The sequence below is a fragment of the Tupaia chinensis genome, unplaced genomic scaffold (assembly GCF_000334495.1).
Source record: "Tupaia chinensis unplaced genomic scaffold, TupChi_1.0 Scaffold000002_1, whole genome shotgun sequence".
NCBI classification, from domain to species: Eukaryota; Metazoa; Chordata; class Mammalia; order Scandentia; family Tupaiidae; genus Tupaia; species Tupaia belangeri.
The window spans coordinates 2,836,030-2,854,271 of NW_006159428.1; the positions used below are offsets into that span (position 1 = coordinate 2,836,030).

General features: G+C 37.6%; 1 protein-coding gene across 2 annotated transcripts in view; it reads left to right on the forward strand.

The window, feature by feature from the left end:
- Positions 1-18,242, forward strand: part of ST8SIA4 (ST8 alpha-N-acetyl-neuraminide alpha-2,8-sialyltransferase 4) — a 114,270-nt gene that overhangs the window by 38,733 nt on the left and 57,295 nt on the right. For both annotated transcript variants that reach the window (XM_006139790.3, XM_027772455.1), the window contains one exon: positions 16,814-17,107. In XM_006139790.3, the coding sequence (XP_006139852.1) occupies positions 16,814-17,107 (294 nt within the window). The remainder of the gene's footprint in view (positions 1-16,813; positions 17,108-18,242) is intronic.

Consider the following 18,242-nt stretch of genomic DNA (forward strand, 5'->3'; position numbering starts at 1 on the left):
TCTGTCTTTCTGGAGAGCACATGTGCCCTATAGCAAAAACCTCTCCCCTCAAAAAAAAGATTAAAAAAAAAAATTGAGATCCTTAAGTAATACATGCCTTGCCCTAACTTTAATGTCTCAAATTTCCCAGCTGTAATCTTCTGCCTATAGCTTAGGAAATACAGTTGCAAATTTCTCAGCTATAATCTTCTGCCTATAGCCTAGGAAATATAGTTGTTTGGCTTATGTTTTTAAAGTTTATCTATCTTTTCCATGAGAGAGAGACAAAGAGTCAGAGAGATATGTACTCCCAACAGAGTCCCCATGGCACGATCCAACCCAGCCCCAACCGGCCCACACGTGCAGGGGCCTGGTGTGCTCAGGGAGGTTCTGGACATTCACATGTCCCATATGGTCCAGCTGTGTTACCTCGTTGCCACCAACTAGACCTCATGAAGGCTCTTTTTGGAGCTTTTCATGTTAAAAATATTTCTGGTCTACTCTTCAATAATCTGGTATGAAAATTTGTAAGTCTTGGTAAATGTTAACATATAATAGATTTTCAAGCATTTCTCTACATATCTACAGTCTAGGGGCCCAATCCAGGTTTTCTTTGGCATTTATCATCACAAACTCCAGAACAGTTGTCACTTGTGGAGAAATATTCAAGTAAAATGATCCATTTTCCAGTATTGCGCTAATGGCTTAGGAGCCAGTGTGTTGTCAGAACCCGGTTTAGGGTATCGGGAGTGCTCTTGAAAAATGGAATGGCCAAATACCACTGTCAGAGGTTTTCAATTTGCACACCTCTGTACGCACAGAATATGCACCATAACTCTCATCTATATTCTACTTAGCTCTACTACTTTATTTAAATGTCATCCTGGGCAACCTGTGGCCTGGTGGTTAAGGCAGCTGGATCTAACATGGCTGACTGCACAGTTCGAGATCCAGACCCCACAGCTGAGAAACACTCCAGGTACATTGGTGTGCCCACAATTCCAAAAGGAGGGAGATCTGGAGGAGAAGGGAGTGCTTGCAGAGTGGCCATCCACCATGGGGGAGGTTTTCTCACTCTCTCGCTTTCTTTGGTGAGTGCACACACTTTGTGGTGAAATTTTTTAAAAAGGGGAAAGACGTTAACCCAATATAAGTAACTAAATTTGCCACTTTCATATATAAGTAGAATAAAGACATAGAAAAGTACTTTCGGGCTATAGTAAAGAAAGAAATTAGCCTAAGAAATCATTGTGGTATATTATCTCTAGATTAAAAAAATAAGAAGATTTTTACGTGATTGAGGGCTACAGTATCTTAGAAAGGGAGATCATTTCAGGCAGGGCCATCTGCATAAATAAAGGGACACAGATTGTAAAAGAACCTGGAGTCGTCTGATGACATCTGCTTCTAAAGCAGGCAGTAGGATGCATAGACTGAACATTCTGGGAAGGGTAGGAACAAGTTTTGAAAGCTCTAATTAGAATTCTTGACTGAACCACTGAAGAGTTTTAATTATGATAGTAACTTGATATTACAATACAATGTCATCTTTGAAATAAAGATTTGATAAAGCTGAGAGTCCTTGTGATAAAGAACTGAGTAGAACAGTGTGTTTCAGATACATAATAATATATGTAACAAGATATATAATAATATATTTTATATCATGATCTATTATTGCTCACACTGCTACTATTACACATGTGCATGTGCGCACACACAGGAGTCTGAAACAAGAGTTCCTCACATTTTGTGAGAGACACATTGTCATTTTATGTGATAATCCATAGTGGGATTTTTCTTTCATTGTTTCAAAATTGTAATCAATGAGCCCAAGATTCATGATTCACCAATGAGTCAAGGTAATTATTTAAAAAATGTAATTGAGAAATTATTGCAATAATAGTTCAAACAAACATGACAAGCAACAGTTAGTAAAGCAAATGGAATACAGAAAATGGAATATATTCCAGAGTAATTCTCTGAGAGGGCTTTGTAATGACTCAGATGTGAGGAATAAGAAAGTTATAGGGCCCAAAGTTATTCAGTTCAGTCAAAATGAGACTGTTAAAATAGAGCTTGGGCCAGCAGGTGGCATGGAGGTTATGGAGGCTGGATCCCACCTAGCCTACTACATGGATCAAGTTCTAGACCTGATGGCTTGAAAAACCACTGGGCATATGTGTGTACATGCCCCGAATCCCTCTTCCAGGGGAAACTGGAAGAGAAAGTATTGAGACATGGCCGTCCACACTGGAGAGTGATTTCTCACTTCTCCTCTCACTGTCTCTGACTCTCGTGAGCACATGCACCCTACATATAGCACACACACAATCAAACAGAAATAAAGCTTGAGAACGATCACTTTAGGATAGAAATGATGTAAAAAAATGTCATTACTTTAGTTCAACTTATGATATCAGAAATCAAAACATTAATTTTTGTACAGTCATGACACACTACTTTTCTGACTTCTTTATTGCAGCAGAATGCCTGCATTTTCTGAGCATTAAACCAGCTGTCTTTCTAGGGCCCAGTGTCGAGTAAACCATATATGCTAAGTTAGAAAACATTTTTCAAACTTGGCCTGTATTTTTAAGAATGAGAGGTTGAAATAGTTTGAAGGTCTTTTTTATTGTTTTAAACAAGAAAACGAAATGTCAAAGCAATGTTGCTTTGACAAGTTTGATTGTGTGATCAATAAGTTAGGAGAGTAAAAATATGATTCCAACAACCCCTATAATAACTCCATTGCATTATACATAATTCATTAATGCCATAAATTGCACAGGGAAAAATTCTGATTTTTTCTGCTTTAGTTTTCTAACATGGGTGATTAAAGTATCAACCATAGTATTTCATGATTTCGTCTTTCCACTTTTTACTGGACAACATAATTTTCAAGAACACAAATCCCCTGCTGAATCAGTTCTCCCTTCTGTAAAACAATAGTAACTACTAAGCCACCACAAGCCAATCAGTTCCCTGGTGATTATGGTAAGAGCGTGTCATGATGCATTCTGAGAATTCTTGCTTCATTTCCAATGCCCTAGTTTTAAGTATCCCAATCATAAATCTTTATCCAAGATGATGAACAGGGACTTTCTCAACACCTGCCAGAATCTCCTAGTCTATGCTTTTAGACAAATAAAAATGGTCCTTCATTTGAATTACAAAGGAAGAATTTAGAAATATTTGGTATTAATTCCAAATATAATTTCAAGGAATGTAATATTTTTAATAATTAAAATAAATAATGCTCCTATCATGTATATATCCATAGTCACTTTTGTGAAAAAAGAAAACAATTGACACATGCTAGTTCTTAATGATCTGTGTTAATGGGTCATAATTAAAATATTTCACAATTCTTGCAGCATAGCAACTTACTAGAGGTACTTATAAAGATTATGAAGTTCAAGACAGACATGTACAAAATAAAGTTTAATTTATTTTTTATAATACATATTTATTCCTTTAGCCCAACTGTCAGAAATGTCTGAGGGCAGAATCAGAAGTTAGACTGCTTGGATTTAAACCTCAGTTCTAGCACTCACAAACCAAATGACCTAGGGCCAGTCACCTATCCTCTGTATTTGTTCCTTAGTTTACTCATCTTGGGATAGGTATAATGATAGTACTACTTTATTGTGTTGTGAGGATTAAATGATTATGCTTATGTGTACAGTTGAGGGAATGTGTATATAATTTAGAAGATTACCTGACATTTTCTAAGTCCAAGTGTTAAAATAAAAACAAAGATGTCTTCTTTATAACATTTTGTGGAGATAAAACATATTGCAAATTAATTTGATTTATACCAAAGCTCTCAATATACTCTTTAAAAAAATTGAATATGTTGGGACCAGCAGTTGGCATAATGGCTATGTCACTGGACTCCCATGTAATCAACTGCAGTTTCAGTACCGGATCCAGTGGCTTGAACTCAAGCTAGGCACATATGCATGTGTGCCCAAGATCTCAAGAGGAGAATGGAGGAGAAGGGACTATGGCATGGCAGTCCCCCCTGGAGGGTGATTTCTTGTTTTCTGTCTCTCTCTCTCTCTCTGTCTTTCTGGCAAATGCATGACAGCAAAAACCTATAGCAAACAACCTTTAAAAAAATTGAATATGGGACCAGCAGTTAGCGTAATGGCTATGTCACTGAACTCCCATGTAGCCAACCGTGGTTCAAGCCCCGGACACTGTGGCTTAAACTCACTCCAGGTGCAAGTGCATGCGTGCCTAAGATCCCAGGAGGAGAATGGAGGAGAAGGGATTGCGGCATGGTCATACCCCCTGGAGGGTGATTTCTCTCTTTCTGTCTCTCTGTCTGTCTCTTTCTTTCTGACTAGCACAAGCGCCCTGTAGCAAAAACCTCTCCAAAAAAAAATGGAATATGCATCTAAGATATGAAAAATGAAGTATCATTGATCAAGAAATATCATATTTAACTTCAGTTATTTCCACTAATTTTGAGAAACATTTATTTTATTAGAGCTATAGGTTGAGATATGGCCTAGTAGGCACTGGAGGCCTATTAGGCACTGGAGATAGAAGATAAATTAGAATTTTTTTTGTCTAAGAAGCTCATAATCTGTTAGAAGAATATGATGTAACCATTAACATACAGCATGATAATTTAATGAGTGAGATAAACATTTACTGTATTAGCATCATTTCAATGAAGGCAAGACAGTAGTAGGTAAAACCAGTGTTAAAATGATATCATTCATGATTTGGTATTTAGCTCTGAAGTCCCAGAAAGTTACTGTTGACCGTGCTCCCAAATGCTCAAGCTTAAGGAAAAAACTGAAGTTTTATAAAGCATAGTGCAATCAATCCTGGAATACTAGAACACATTTCATTCAAAGTGTGGTGATCAGAATCCTTATAATCAGCAGATGTGGATTACTGATTGGAGGAATGTACTATTAAAGACCACAAGACCATTTAAATCAACAAAAATCTAGGGAAGATATTAAACTGGAATGACGGCAGTAACAGGAGTCATATCTGGATGATGTGGAGGCTGTATTTGAGGCAGAATTTGGTGAATAACATGATATAGAGAATAGAAAGTGGGTCGACCTGTCAGAGTCTCTCAGATGTTTCTATTTTGGTGATCGTGGAGGTGATAGCGACATAGTCTTAGGAAACAAAACAGAAACAAGGGTTATATGAAGAGAAAAGAGAACACGACAGAGAATGGTTCCCAATTTGAACATGCTGTTTTGAAGTGCCATTGAGATAACTATGGAAGAGTTTCATAACTGACTGAAGATCAGGTAGGAGCTTAAGAGTTGAAAATGGAGGTCTTTGTGACCATGTTAACAGAAGGACTTAAGAGTAGTTGAGATCTTCCAAGAAGCAAATGCAGTTTGAGAGAGAAGATGACTGATACCAAAACTGTGGAAAGTGTCAACAATGAACAATTGATGACCACGTGTATTACTTGAACATTTGTTGACTTCTCTGATTATTTAGCACTTAGTCATTTTATTATTTGGGGGATACATAAATATCCCAATATCCATTACAAGAGCAAAAATGGAACAAATATTTTCATTCCCCTCTTCTTGGCAGCAAGGTAGTGAAAATGTGGTCCCAACAAGTTTGACCAGGTATTCCTCACTGTGGCCTTAGGTAGTGGATACTGGGGTAACCGAAACTCCAACAGTGCCCTAGGAGTGAGGAACAGCTGAGGCACTCAGGGCAGGAACTCAACACAGTGTTCGGAGGCTGTGATTTTTATAGTGAGTGCTGTTGCGCAACCACCTTCCCGTAAGCCACTTTTCTTCAGTTAACAAGAAGGAGCTTTTGGCTGTTGGGTAAAAGCAGCCGGAGGAGATCAGAGAAGAAACAGAAGAAATAGACATTATCAAAATTGAAGAGAGTACAAATGTCACAAGAAGTCACATTCATAAAGTACATTTCAATAATGGGCTGTTGTGCAGAATAAAATTATGACCCTATCTGTTCAGGTGTTCTACGTACACTATGTCGCATGGATATTGTAGCTCAGTGCCTTACATAAATTAAGCTGCTCAGTAACTCAGAGTAACTATTGCACACCTACTAGGAGACAGTTAGGCAATGGGACACGGTGATGACCACCGTGCAGAGGACGGATTAGCCTTCCTCTAGTAGCACCTGCTTCCACTTCAGATTTTCTGGTGGCTTTTGTAAATACATGGTCATGCCACACATAGAGACCAGCGGTGAAAACTCTCCCCTCTATCCTTTAGTGCATAAAACCATGTGTTGCTTCTGGAGGCTGCTAACTGCATTTTTAATTGATAACATTCTTTTCAAATTATTGTCCTTATTATGTCCACTTTCCCTCTATTCCTCCTATGATTCCTATTACCCCATTGTCTAGTTTTAACATTTTTCACCCTGAAAAATAAGTACCAACTTTTAATTAGCCACACCATTCAAAGATAGGTAAAATTCAAGGAGAAAGCTGATAAATGTTAAGTCTGAGCTTGATTTAGAATGTGGATTCCCAAGGAAAACTCTGACTATCGCTACTCGTTCTGATTTCCCAGACTCTGGTCTGCTGCTGTGCTAGAACTGTAAGGTAGTAAGAGGCAGAGAGGACCTTTCTTCGGATCTTTAACAGGGTTCTGAAATAACTCTCTAAATTTCTATCTTATTTTAATATATTGCTTTATGCCAGAGGAAAAATTTGTATTTTGTAGATTTTTATTTATTTATTTATTTACTTACTTACTTACTTACTCATTAGAAAGATTTCTGCTATCAGATGTGTGCGCTCGAAGAGATAGAGAGACAGAAAATAAGAAATCACTCCCCAGGGTGATGGCCACACTGCAGTTCCTTCTCCTCCATTCTTCTGTTGGGATCTTGAACATAAACACATAATGTTTAAGCAACTGGGTCCAAGACTTGAGCCACAGTTGACTCTGTGGGAGTTGAGCAATATAACCATTACACCATCTGCTGGTCCTTATATTTTTATTTTTAATAAAGTACATTTAACCTATTTGTACCAATTTATTTTGAGATAATATTTTCCTATTCTCTTATTTTTAAGAACAATCTAAGTTTCAATGCTACGTATAATTTATTCTTTCAGCAATAACATCTGTTCATTATGAACACATTTATTAAGAGAAAGGACAGAGAAAATCCTACACATTTCAATGTATTTATTTCAGAATAAACTCAAGGACTAGAATTTACTTCTCAGTAAAATTAGGAAAACTTCCTTATTTCAGAGAAAAGAGTGTAGTCCACTAATTTTATTGCAGAGTCTTGGTTTGAATTCCTGTGTTCCGAATTTTAGTTCTGAATTCTTACGTGGTGTCTCAAAACTACACCGTCTTTTCCTTCCTACCTGCCTTCCTCTTTCTTCCCTCCTTGTCTTTCTCTTTTTCGTTCTTCTTTCACTAGCATGGGTCCATCTACTCTTCATTTCCTCACCTTTCTTCCATTATCCAATACAGAAAATCTCAGCATCTGATTCTTTCCCATGTCTATTTGTTCTGATGTTTTGTTTCCAAGAGGCACAAACAACATCCTCCACCTAGGAATGACACTGCTTGCTGAAGAAGTCATCCTGTCTCTTCCCGGACCCTGCCTTCGGGCAGTGCTTACAGGAGAGTGAGGGCAGAACTTCCACCTTAGCCAATAAGGCTTTCAGGCTGCAACTGAGCCTCAGGGAGGTAACAGAGGAAACAGCCCTGTCTCCCTTACCTGCCACTGAACTAGCAACCAAGCTCTCTTTATTGGTTTTTGACTCTCATGCTTACTTTCTATTTCCAGGAATGAAGTAGAAGCATACTTAAGAGCATGAGCTTAAAATCATCCTCTACTGTTTACAAGATACATAATCTTAGACAATTTACCTACAACGCAGTGTTCTTATCAATGGAACCACATAACAATAGCCAGCTTTGTGGGCTTCTTGTGAAAATTACTTGTGATAGCACATGCAAAGAAAATAGAGTGGTCCCTGAAAAATAACAAGGACTCAAAAAACCTTGGCTATTATTTTTCTTCTAACAACCATAATAAAAGACCTTTATTGCCTTATATATGAATTATTATATTATAAAGTTGTAATTAGATATTCTTATGCTCATGAATACTTGAGTTACATTCCTCTTTTTATGTACAATTGACCATTTTATATGAGCTTTTAAAATTTCTGCATGACCTATGGAGTTAAATTCAGACAAAATGGCTTATTAAATATGTTATAAATAAATTTTGACCTTTTCATCACATTGTTGCTCAAAAAGATTTTTCTATTTGGCATGCCCTTTAATTTGCTGCATGCATTTAAAAGGATTTACAACCACAATAAAAAATGGTAAAGGGAAAAAAAAAGTTTAAAATATAGCATAATCTAAAATACTTTATCAACCCATGGTAAGGAACCTTGAAAGAAAATTCAAATATTTGTTTTTCTCAATAATGTTTCATTCAGTGTTAGCCTCATTTATAGAAATATTTGAATCTTATAAGTGTTTTAATTTACCAATTATACCTCCATAAAGAAAAAAAAAGAGGAATCAGAATCTCAGTGAGGTTAAGTTACATGCCTGAGGTCATACAGATAGGGACATGAACTTTAGTGGTCACATAACTTTTGCCAAAGACAACAATGCAAGAAATTTTGAAGACAGACATGAAATTGAATATCCTTTAGTTTTCAAAATTTAAGCCAAAGTTGGATAAACAATATCAGTATATTTAACATATTTGATTTAAATACAATATATATATATATATGCCTTGGCGTGCTTCCCCTTTTCAATCCCTTCCTTTCCACACCCCGTATCTAAGTTATTCCATAATATCTGCACAACTATAGCAAATTTGACTAATTATTACATTTTTTATTTTGACTAAAGTGTGAAAGGATATAGCTACCATATTTATTGGTATTCAGAGCTTTGCTTTCTAGAATGAGTTTGATTGTGTGTGTGTGTGTGTGTGTGTGTATGTATTTCCCTAGAAATTATATGACACTGTTCTTCTCACCCTTGCCAGGAATATAAACAAATCTGGGTTTGTGAAAAAGTTTCCCTTCCCCTTTAGTCACTTTGCTATTTTCATGATATGTGTTGTTTATATTTATTTCTTTCAAGTTAAGGATTTTATCACTTGTTGTCTTAACAGTAAGCACCAAATGTAGTGTGAGTGGACATCAAAAAGTTCATGGAAAAATGAAATTACTTTAAAAGACAAGTTTATTTGGTGCATAAATGTTTTGCAATCCATGCGTAGTTTGCACATAGTATACATTTCCATGAACTCTTTGAAGACCCCTCTTCTTTTTTTTTGGAGAGGATTTTTTTTTAAGACAGACGGAGAGAGACAGAGACAGAAAGCGAGAAATCACACTCCCCCCCCGGGGCGGGGATGGCCACGCTGCAATCCCTGGGGATGGCCACGCTGCAATCCTTTCTCCTCCATTCTCCTCTTGGGATCTTGGGCATGCACGCACACGCGCCCAGCATGAGTTTAAGCCACGGTCGACTACGTGGAAGTCCAGAGACATAGCCATTACACTAACTGCTGGTCCCAAGACTCCTCTTCTCTATGTATTTTTATGTGACTGTCCATCATACTAAATGCACATCTTCAACACGATGTTTTATCTTTATTCTCGTGCTTTGCTTACTACACTCAGTATACTTGCACGCCACGTAAGAGTGGACTTCAGACCCTATGCTTCATATTTCAAGAGGTCTTATCAATTAGTCATTTAATACTTTTGCTTACATTTTGAAGATTCTTTCCCTCGTGAAATCTGAAGTATAGATATCATGTTTGTGTTTTGGATGTTTACAACCCTTGGCTTAATAACTGCTCCGGATTGGAGGAATGTCCACGCTGATTGGCTTTGTATAATATGCCTAAGCCATGTGAGTCTGAGACTAAAACCAGGGACCAACTGCTAAAGCATTCTTTCTTCTGTAGGAAGGTTAGTGTGAAAGGAGAGCAGGCAGACATTTCCCTGGTTCTAAATCATATGTCTACATAGCATGAATTGAAACGTCTATCTCGAAGTCATCCAAACTAGATGTGCTTTTGTTTTATAAACTATAGTATGTGCCCTTTGATATTTTTCTCAGCCATTGACTGAAGTCCTCCTTAGCTCCTCATCTAAAAGTGAATGATTGTCATCAGGTTTAACGTACTACTTTAGCCTCGTTAAAGTCAGAGAGACTGACAGGTATGCATGTCCCAGCTTCCCCTAGCAAGTTTGGAAGGTTAACTCAAAGCCTAAAAAAAGATAGGTGGGGCCAGCAGATGGCATAATGGCTACATTTGTGGACTCCCTTGTAGGTGACTATGGTTCGAGTCCCAGACCTGATGGTTTAATCCCATAATGGGCACTTGTGCGTTCATGCCCCAAATCCCAGGAAGCAAATGGAGGAGAAGGGATTGCACTGTGGCCATCCACCCTGGGGGTGATTTCTGACTTTCTTTCTGCCTTTCTCTGTCTCTCTGGTGAGTACACATGCCCTACAGTAAAAATCTCTCTCCAAGAAAACAAAAACAAAAGCAAACCAAACTCACACCAGGCATAGGTGTGTGCGTGCCCAAAATTCCAGAGAGGAGAATAGAAGAGAAGGGATTGTGGTATGGCCATCCACCCCTGGGGGGGGGGGGCTTTCTTGCTTTCTGTCGTTCTGTCTCTCTTTGTCTCTCTGATGAATGCACATACCCTATAGCAAAAATCTCTTAAAAAGTGAAAAGGCAGATAATAGCTAACCTGTTTCTCTTGGCTCTTCAAGTTAAGAAGCAGGATGGAAGCCTACAGGGTCCATTCGTTTCCTCCAGGGGCAGAAAAGAGAAGAGGTTCTCTCCTTTTTTACAGTGGATGGACAATGGTAATGGTGGTTTTGGCTGAGAGATTTCGTTAGTACAGGGAAAGACATACTGAGATTGGCAAAAGGAGAAAAATTATGTGTTTGGAACTTGTATAAATATTAACCAAAGGTGGCAAGGGAAAAATAAAAACAATCTATTATCCACTTAGGATTATATTCTTCTTTTTTTTAATGTATGTTATGTACATAAGGATGTGAAAATCTCCAATTATCACAGTATACTGGATTTCATCTCAGTATCTTAGATGACTAATTCTGTATGTAACACAAATGTATAAAAACATGGCATGATTATATACATGACTAAATGAATGAATATTATCTTCCTATATTACTAATAATATCTGTCAAGCTTATATTTTAGACATTGTATCATTCTATAATAATTGAACAGTAAAATAGTGAGAGAAAGAGTTCTGAGCCTCTAATGTAGTGTTTGTGTGATGAACGCCCAGTAAATGCCTGTTATGTAAATGAAAGAGGGACTTCCTAGCTGCTAAGATTCTTGAGTTATAACTTAAGGGAAATGCAAAGAATATTGATAATTCCAAGATATGTTTCTTGCTTATGAATTCTGTGATCTTGAATTGTTTATACATGAAATAAGCATACTGCTCTTATAAATTTTAAGATAAGTATCTTATATAGCCTTGAAATAAATGCAACTAATTCTACATATATGAAATCCTGAGACACCATCGTGTGCAGTGTGAGGTCACAGAGAAGAGTCAGAGATCTGGAGTACAAGTGGGATGAGCTGCATTCCTCTAGGTGTTTATCAATGATGAAGAATCGGCAGTGAATTCAGCCCTGGGGAGGTTAGGGCAAACGAGGGGGCTGGACAGTGGCACATGAGGCCCTGTCAGATCCATAGGGAGCGGTTCTGGGTTCGTGCTGTGGGCCTCTCTGAGTTTGCTAGCACACGCTTGCTGTCATCTGGGACTGTCTGAGCTTGTGGAGCACAACTTCAAGGACCATGTGAGGGGTGCTTTCTCTCACTCTCTCTTTCTCTTGCTATTTTTGTCTCTCTCTGTTTCTCCCACTTCTAGAAGAAAGAAGTAAATACAGAGTCTGGTTTTCACATCTAATTCTTTGTATTTGTTTTCATGTTTTGATACAGTTGGACAGTACGAAAAGAAATTTAATTTACTAAAGGCAATGGAGTTTGAGTCTATTAAATGCACTCATACATACTCACTACTTTTGACTCATAAAGAGCCATTGTTTTTAAGTTGACCATTCTCCTATTTTATAAGATTATGAATAACATGAGTAATCATGCATTATTTTATAAATGCTTGAGACACATTCTAGCTACTTTTGAATATTATAACTACTAAGGAGATTTTAAAAATGCACATTTTATGATTGGAAATATATCCATAATCTTGTTCAGGAAGCAATATTGCTACTTTAATACTCTGAAGTTCACCAGTCTACTGCATTGATGGGGTGCCACACAGCTGGTTGGCCATTTTGGCTTGCTAAATTATTTTCTTTAAATAAGTGGCATCTGGCTAATGATATAACTAAATATCTGACTCAGCCCAGAGTAGTTCATTTACCAGCCCCATGTGGACATGATCTTACTTTCTTTCTTGTGAAAAAGTGTACTTACTCCGTCCCAGAAAAATGAACAGGCCGGACTCCTAGAACCAGCCTAGGGTATATTTTAGGACGTGTCCTCTGTCCTGCTATTTTCAGTACCTCAGTTGCCATTCCTCACAAAGCGTTGCTGGGCTGTGCTCAAGCCCTTGACACACATCAGACTTATAACCCTACAATCTCTTTTTTTTTTTTTTTGGAGAGGATTTTTGCTATAGGGCGCATGCGCTCGCCAGACAGACAAAGAGAGACAGAGAGACAGAAAGCGAGAAATCACACCCCAGGGGGATGGTCATACTGCAATCCCTTCTCCTCCATTCTCCTCTCGGGATCTTGGGCACGCACGCACATGCGCCCGGCATGAGCGTGAGTTTTAAGTCAGCGGGTCGGGGACGAGAACCATGGTCGACTACGTGGGAGTCCAGCGACATAGCCATTACGCTAACTGCTGGTTCCCACACCCTGCAATCTTGAGTCAGGTTTTTACTTAGTAACATACACATAACACAGATCTCATTTTTTATTTTAGCCTCCTAGATCAAACTTCTTCAGAAATGTTATTACTCCGCTAGCTACTTTTTGTTTACAAAGTGGAAAGTACCTGCCTTTCAACCTTTGGCTTTCATTGATAAATGTCTTACTACCTCTTAAGAGATGTGTTTCCAGACATTCAAGCTTCAGAAATATGTTTAGTCATTTCTAAAAGAATGGATTTTGAGAAGCTCGGGTAAGGGATGAAACTCTTAAATATATGACAATAGAAAAAAAAAAAACCTACAAGTATAGCTAATTAAGTGATTTTTTTCATGAAAAGATCATTCAGGAAGATATAGTTTTGTGCTCATTAACTGGATCTGTTCTTTTTATTTTTACACTTACAGAGAAATGAAGCATAGATTTTTTTTTTCAGTTTATTTATTCAGTGAGAGAGAGAGAGAGACATAAAGATAGGCACTTCTAATGAGATCGTCACACCACAGTGACTCCCCTCCCCTAGCCTGGACCCTGGTTTCATCTGTACCCAGTATGTTCCGGGAGGTCCCCAGAAGCAAACCTAGAACTTTCCCATGTGAGTCAGCCCATAGAACAATCCACTAAGACCGCATCACCATCCATCCCTTGTTTCCCTGTAGTGGGAATCCACTGGAAGAAGCTGTTGAGGAACTATAATAGTAGACAGATACAGCTGAAGACACTTCCCTGACAGGAGCATGGTAGGTGTGGTGTTAACAAGTGTTCTCTGTTTCTACTGTAGAAGAAGTGTTTCTAATAATAGTTTCAGAATACACTTTTCTGCTTAGTATCCAAATTTATGTTATAATCAGCTTGATTAGAATTGTAAGCATAGATACAAATTTTTATTTTTTATTATTATTATTATTATTTAAATTTGTTATACGACATGTGCACTCATGAGAGAGAGAGAGAGAGAAAGAGAAAGTGAGAAAGCAAGCCACGAGTCTGAAAACATTTCAGGACTTTCTGTATGATCAGGTCCTCAATATTCCATGCATACCATAAAAGATGTTCACTCTAAACTCTGTTCATGTGCAGCAAATCTTTATCAAGGTAGTCTTTTTTTTTTTTTTTTTGAGAGTTTTTTTGTTATAGGGCATGTGTTTGCCAGAAAGAGAGACAGAAAGCGAGAAATCACCCCCAGGGAGGATGGCCACGCCACAATCCTTTCTCCTCTATTCTCCTCTTGGGATCTTGGGCACGCACGCACAGGCACCCAGCGTGAGTTTAAGCCACCAGGTCCAGGACTTGAACCGTAGTCAACTACATGGGAGTCCAGTGACATAGCCATTATGCTAACTGCTAGTCCCCAGGTAGTCTTTTTTTAAAAAGGTTTTTTATGTTTATAAGACAAAGTTTATTCTACCATACTTTATCTTAATGACTTGCATTTCCTTGGTAAAAATATACTTTAAAGTCATTTCAATTATCAGAGATTAGATACAAAAACTGCACATTTGTAAGTTGTTTTAATTTGAGCAAAGACTGGCAACTGAGTGGTAGTTCACTTGTGACTGGTCATGTACTGGCAGTTAAAACTCAAACTCGGGACAGTTTTTTTAGCCTATATCAGAGAAGGAGATAAAGAAACAGTTTCATAACAAATTTCTTAAGTCAGAAAGCATTTTTTTTACTTTCATTTAAAAATGAATAATAGCTACAATGAATTGGCAATTACACATTTTTATACCCTGTATGATGACAGCATAATACTTTAAAATTAAGCACTTAGTTTAATAAATGTACAACAATTTTAAAAACATGTTTAACAATGGCACTGGCAGATGGTTAGATGCAAAGTATGTGCTTAAAGAAAAAATGATAGCTATAACACTAACATATTCTACTTTGATTCTCAATAAATATTTCGACTATGTCACTCAGGGCAGTCTTATTTATAATATCATTTCCATGTTGGGAATAAATATCTAACCTCAATTAGTGACATGGATCATGGGTAGAAACAAGGAAACACTCTCTCATATATTTATTGGGTATAATGAAAGCTATAGCAATTGAAAATACAATCCTTAATTCACAATTGCTTATTAATATATGTGTCATATAAATTTTCCCTCAGTAGGTCACTCTAGATCATGTAGACTTTGTGGAATCATGCAAAATGAAAGATATTTGATGTCATAGTTACATGTTGTCAGAAATCTAGAAAGTAATAAGATGTATTAATTAAAAGAGATAAGGAAGGAATACAAGACAGTACTTTTAATAGCAGAACACACACTTTATTTTTAATTAAAATTCAACTTGTTGGAGAGTTTAATTAATGTGACAAAATGCACCAGGAAGAGAATTATGAGGAACTCTCTTATTAAACCAAACCTGCAAAGGTACAGAAACAGAAACTGCTTATTTTCCTTTCTCTTGAAAAGTAGATAAAAGGAAAGCAACAGAGAGATTCTGTGTGTGTGTGTGTGTGTGTGTGTGTGTGTTTTCATAAAGGTGTAGACTAAATAGATTCAATGACTTCTTTGTCCAACATAATAAACTCTTATTTGTTAAAAATAAGTCTTTTTATTTATCGACTGATTAAGGCTGTTCTTTTTTTAGCAGTTAAGCATAGTGTTTTTAAAAACTGTTTTTAAGTCAAGTATCCAGGAATCTGTGCAACAGAATGACAGAAGTGTTGCTATCTGGTTAAACACAAACTCAAAGTGTTTCTCAAAGTTTCCTTATAATATGAGGGTGGATTCAGGTCCCATGGGTAAAATCAGGAGGCTCTGTCCAAGGCCCTGCGGTTCCAGTAACGAGAGAGCAGGGCCACCCCCCACCCCCCCACTTCCCTGTGCACTCCTCAGGGATGCATGGGGCTTAACAGGGAAAACATGTATTTTCAGGATATCCTCAAAAGAATCAGGAAAGGTAATATTTGTTCTTATAGTACGGGCTTTTCTGCATTACTTAACATCTCAGAAAAGCATGTTATGTGTAATACCTCCATTCCATTTTCTCCTATTTAGACTTTTAGAAGACAGTTGTAAATGTGGAAATGCTATAAATAGAACATACTTAATCTGAAAATCTAAAATCTGGAATGTTCCAAAACCAAAACATTTTGAGTTCCAAAATTCTATACCTTACCTTACGTGACCGGTCTCAGCCAAAACACTGCAATACAAAAATATTATATAAAATGATCTTCAGATTAGGTACACAAGGGATCTGCGAAACATACATGAATGTCATGTTTAAACTTAGGTTACATGCCAGGATATCTCATTCTGTGTATGTGAAAATAGTCCAAAAAAAAAAATGCAATCTGAAATTCTGCTTCCAAGCATTTTGGAGTAAGAGATACTCAACTTGCATAAGGAATGGTACTTTTCACCTAACCTCGGTGTACGGAAAAGTCCACTTCATTTATGTATGTTCATAAAGTTATTGAAATGCCAAGCTTGACAAGTGGTGCAGATTGGAACATCAAGTCGAATATGCTTCATTTATTTACAGAAGAGCATATGGCTTCGCTTGCCTACTGCATGGCAACAGAGCCCTCGTGAGTTTAACATCATAAATTCACTATTATGCATTCACATCACATGGTTTTATGAAGACAGCAAAGTGCATTTGAAGACAACAGGTTGCATTAATCTAAGTGGCAATTTGAGTCCTCTACTAGGAAAACGCATCCTCATTATAAGCCGTATTCCTGAATGTGGAGACTTACTGAAACTGTAATTTTGCTATACAGATGATCTTTTTTTTTTTTAACCTGGTTAAAAGATCATGTTCACCCCCCAATCCTTTTTCCACGCCCGCCATTTTGTGCATGAATGTTTCATATTTATTTTTCATTTGTCCATTAATTTTTTCTTCTTCAGGTGTAATCTAGCTCCCGTGGTGGAGTTTGCCGCAGATGTGGGAACTAAATCAGATTTTATTACCATGAACCCATCAGTTGTACAAAGAGCATTTGGAGGCTTTCGGAATGAGAGTGACAGAGAAAAATTTGTGCATAGACTTTCCATGCTGAATGACAGTGTCCTTTGGATTCCTGCTTTCATGGTCAAAGGAGGAGAGAAGCACGTGGAGTGGGTTAATGCATTAATCCTTAAGAATAAACTGAAAGTGCGAACAGCCTATCCATCATTGAGACTTATTCATGCTGTCAGAGGGTAAGTGACTGGAAAGGACCAGTCTGTCCTTGGCACGACGGAACCCATAACGAAACATTTTCCCTAGACAGGAGGGAGCCTCAGTGTCATCTCCAAATGGATACGTGTTTTTATGATCTTATATGGTTACTCTATTTGCAAACTTGAATTTTATTTATGCACCGTATAACGTTAACTCATCCTCTTTCTTGATAAAGTATATTGTTGCACTTGGGCAATGACTGATGTCTGCTTATGAACAAACTTCTGATATTTATATTTTCCTGGTGAAGAGTAATAAGAGTTCACAGTAAAATTGATGAGTGTTGGGTAAGGACTCTATAGCAGAAATGCTAAATGGTCAGTGGGCAATACAGCATAGATGTTCCATGTAGTTAAGGCACAATTAAGCCCCATGTGTAGCCAAGACGCCCACCAGGAAGAAGGAAGGCTTGCTGAGATAAGATGGCTTCATGGCCCCCTTCTTCCAGCCATGGATGCCGTTTTTATGAATTAAGTCAACAATTGTCTTTTATTAACAGAAGCACAAGAGAAAACATGTAAGAAATAAATTATTGCTTCAAAGTGGTAAATGACCAAAAGGTCAAATTCAATCATAAAACATAAATATATAAAAGAGATAACTGTCAGATAAGTGTTGGTCTGGATATATGAGGGGTCCTCCAAAAGTTCATGGAAAATAAAATGCATATTCTAGAACGAAACTGTACATGTGGAGTTCAACTTTTTTTGCATGCCAAAATAAACTCAAACTTTAATTCCATTTTTCCCAGAACTTTTGAAGTCCTTTCATATTTACTGAATGCATACTGAGTGTCTGACACTGGAGATACAAAAAGAAAAGAGCTGACCGTTACCTGAATGCATGAATGCCCAGGCTCTGGGCAGGCAACGGAGGCACGCGCGCCTTGCCGGCGCCCTAATACCTTGGCAGGTGTAGGTGATTTATTCCTCATTCACGAAGAAGGCTGAGGAGTGAACCTAAGGCTTAAACGGGACTTTAAAAGCAGAATTAGAATTGTCGTGGGAAAGAGAGAGAGAAAGTAAGACACACAGAAGGAAAGGTAATGAGGGGGATCTGAGAAAAGGAAATGTGAGGTACGCTGTGAACATACGGAATAATGGAGTCGGTTGT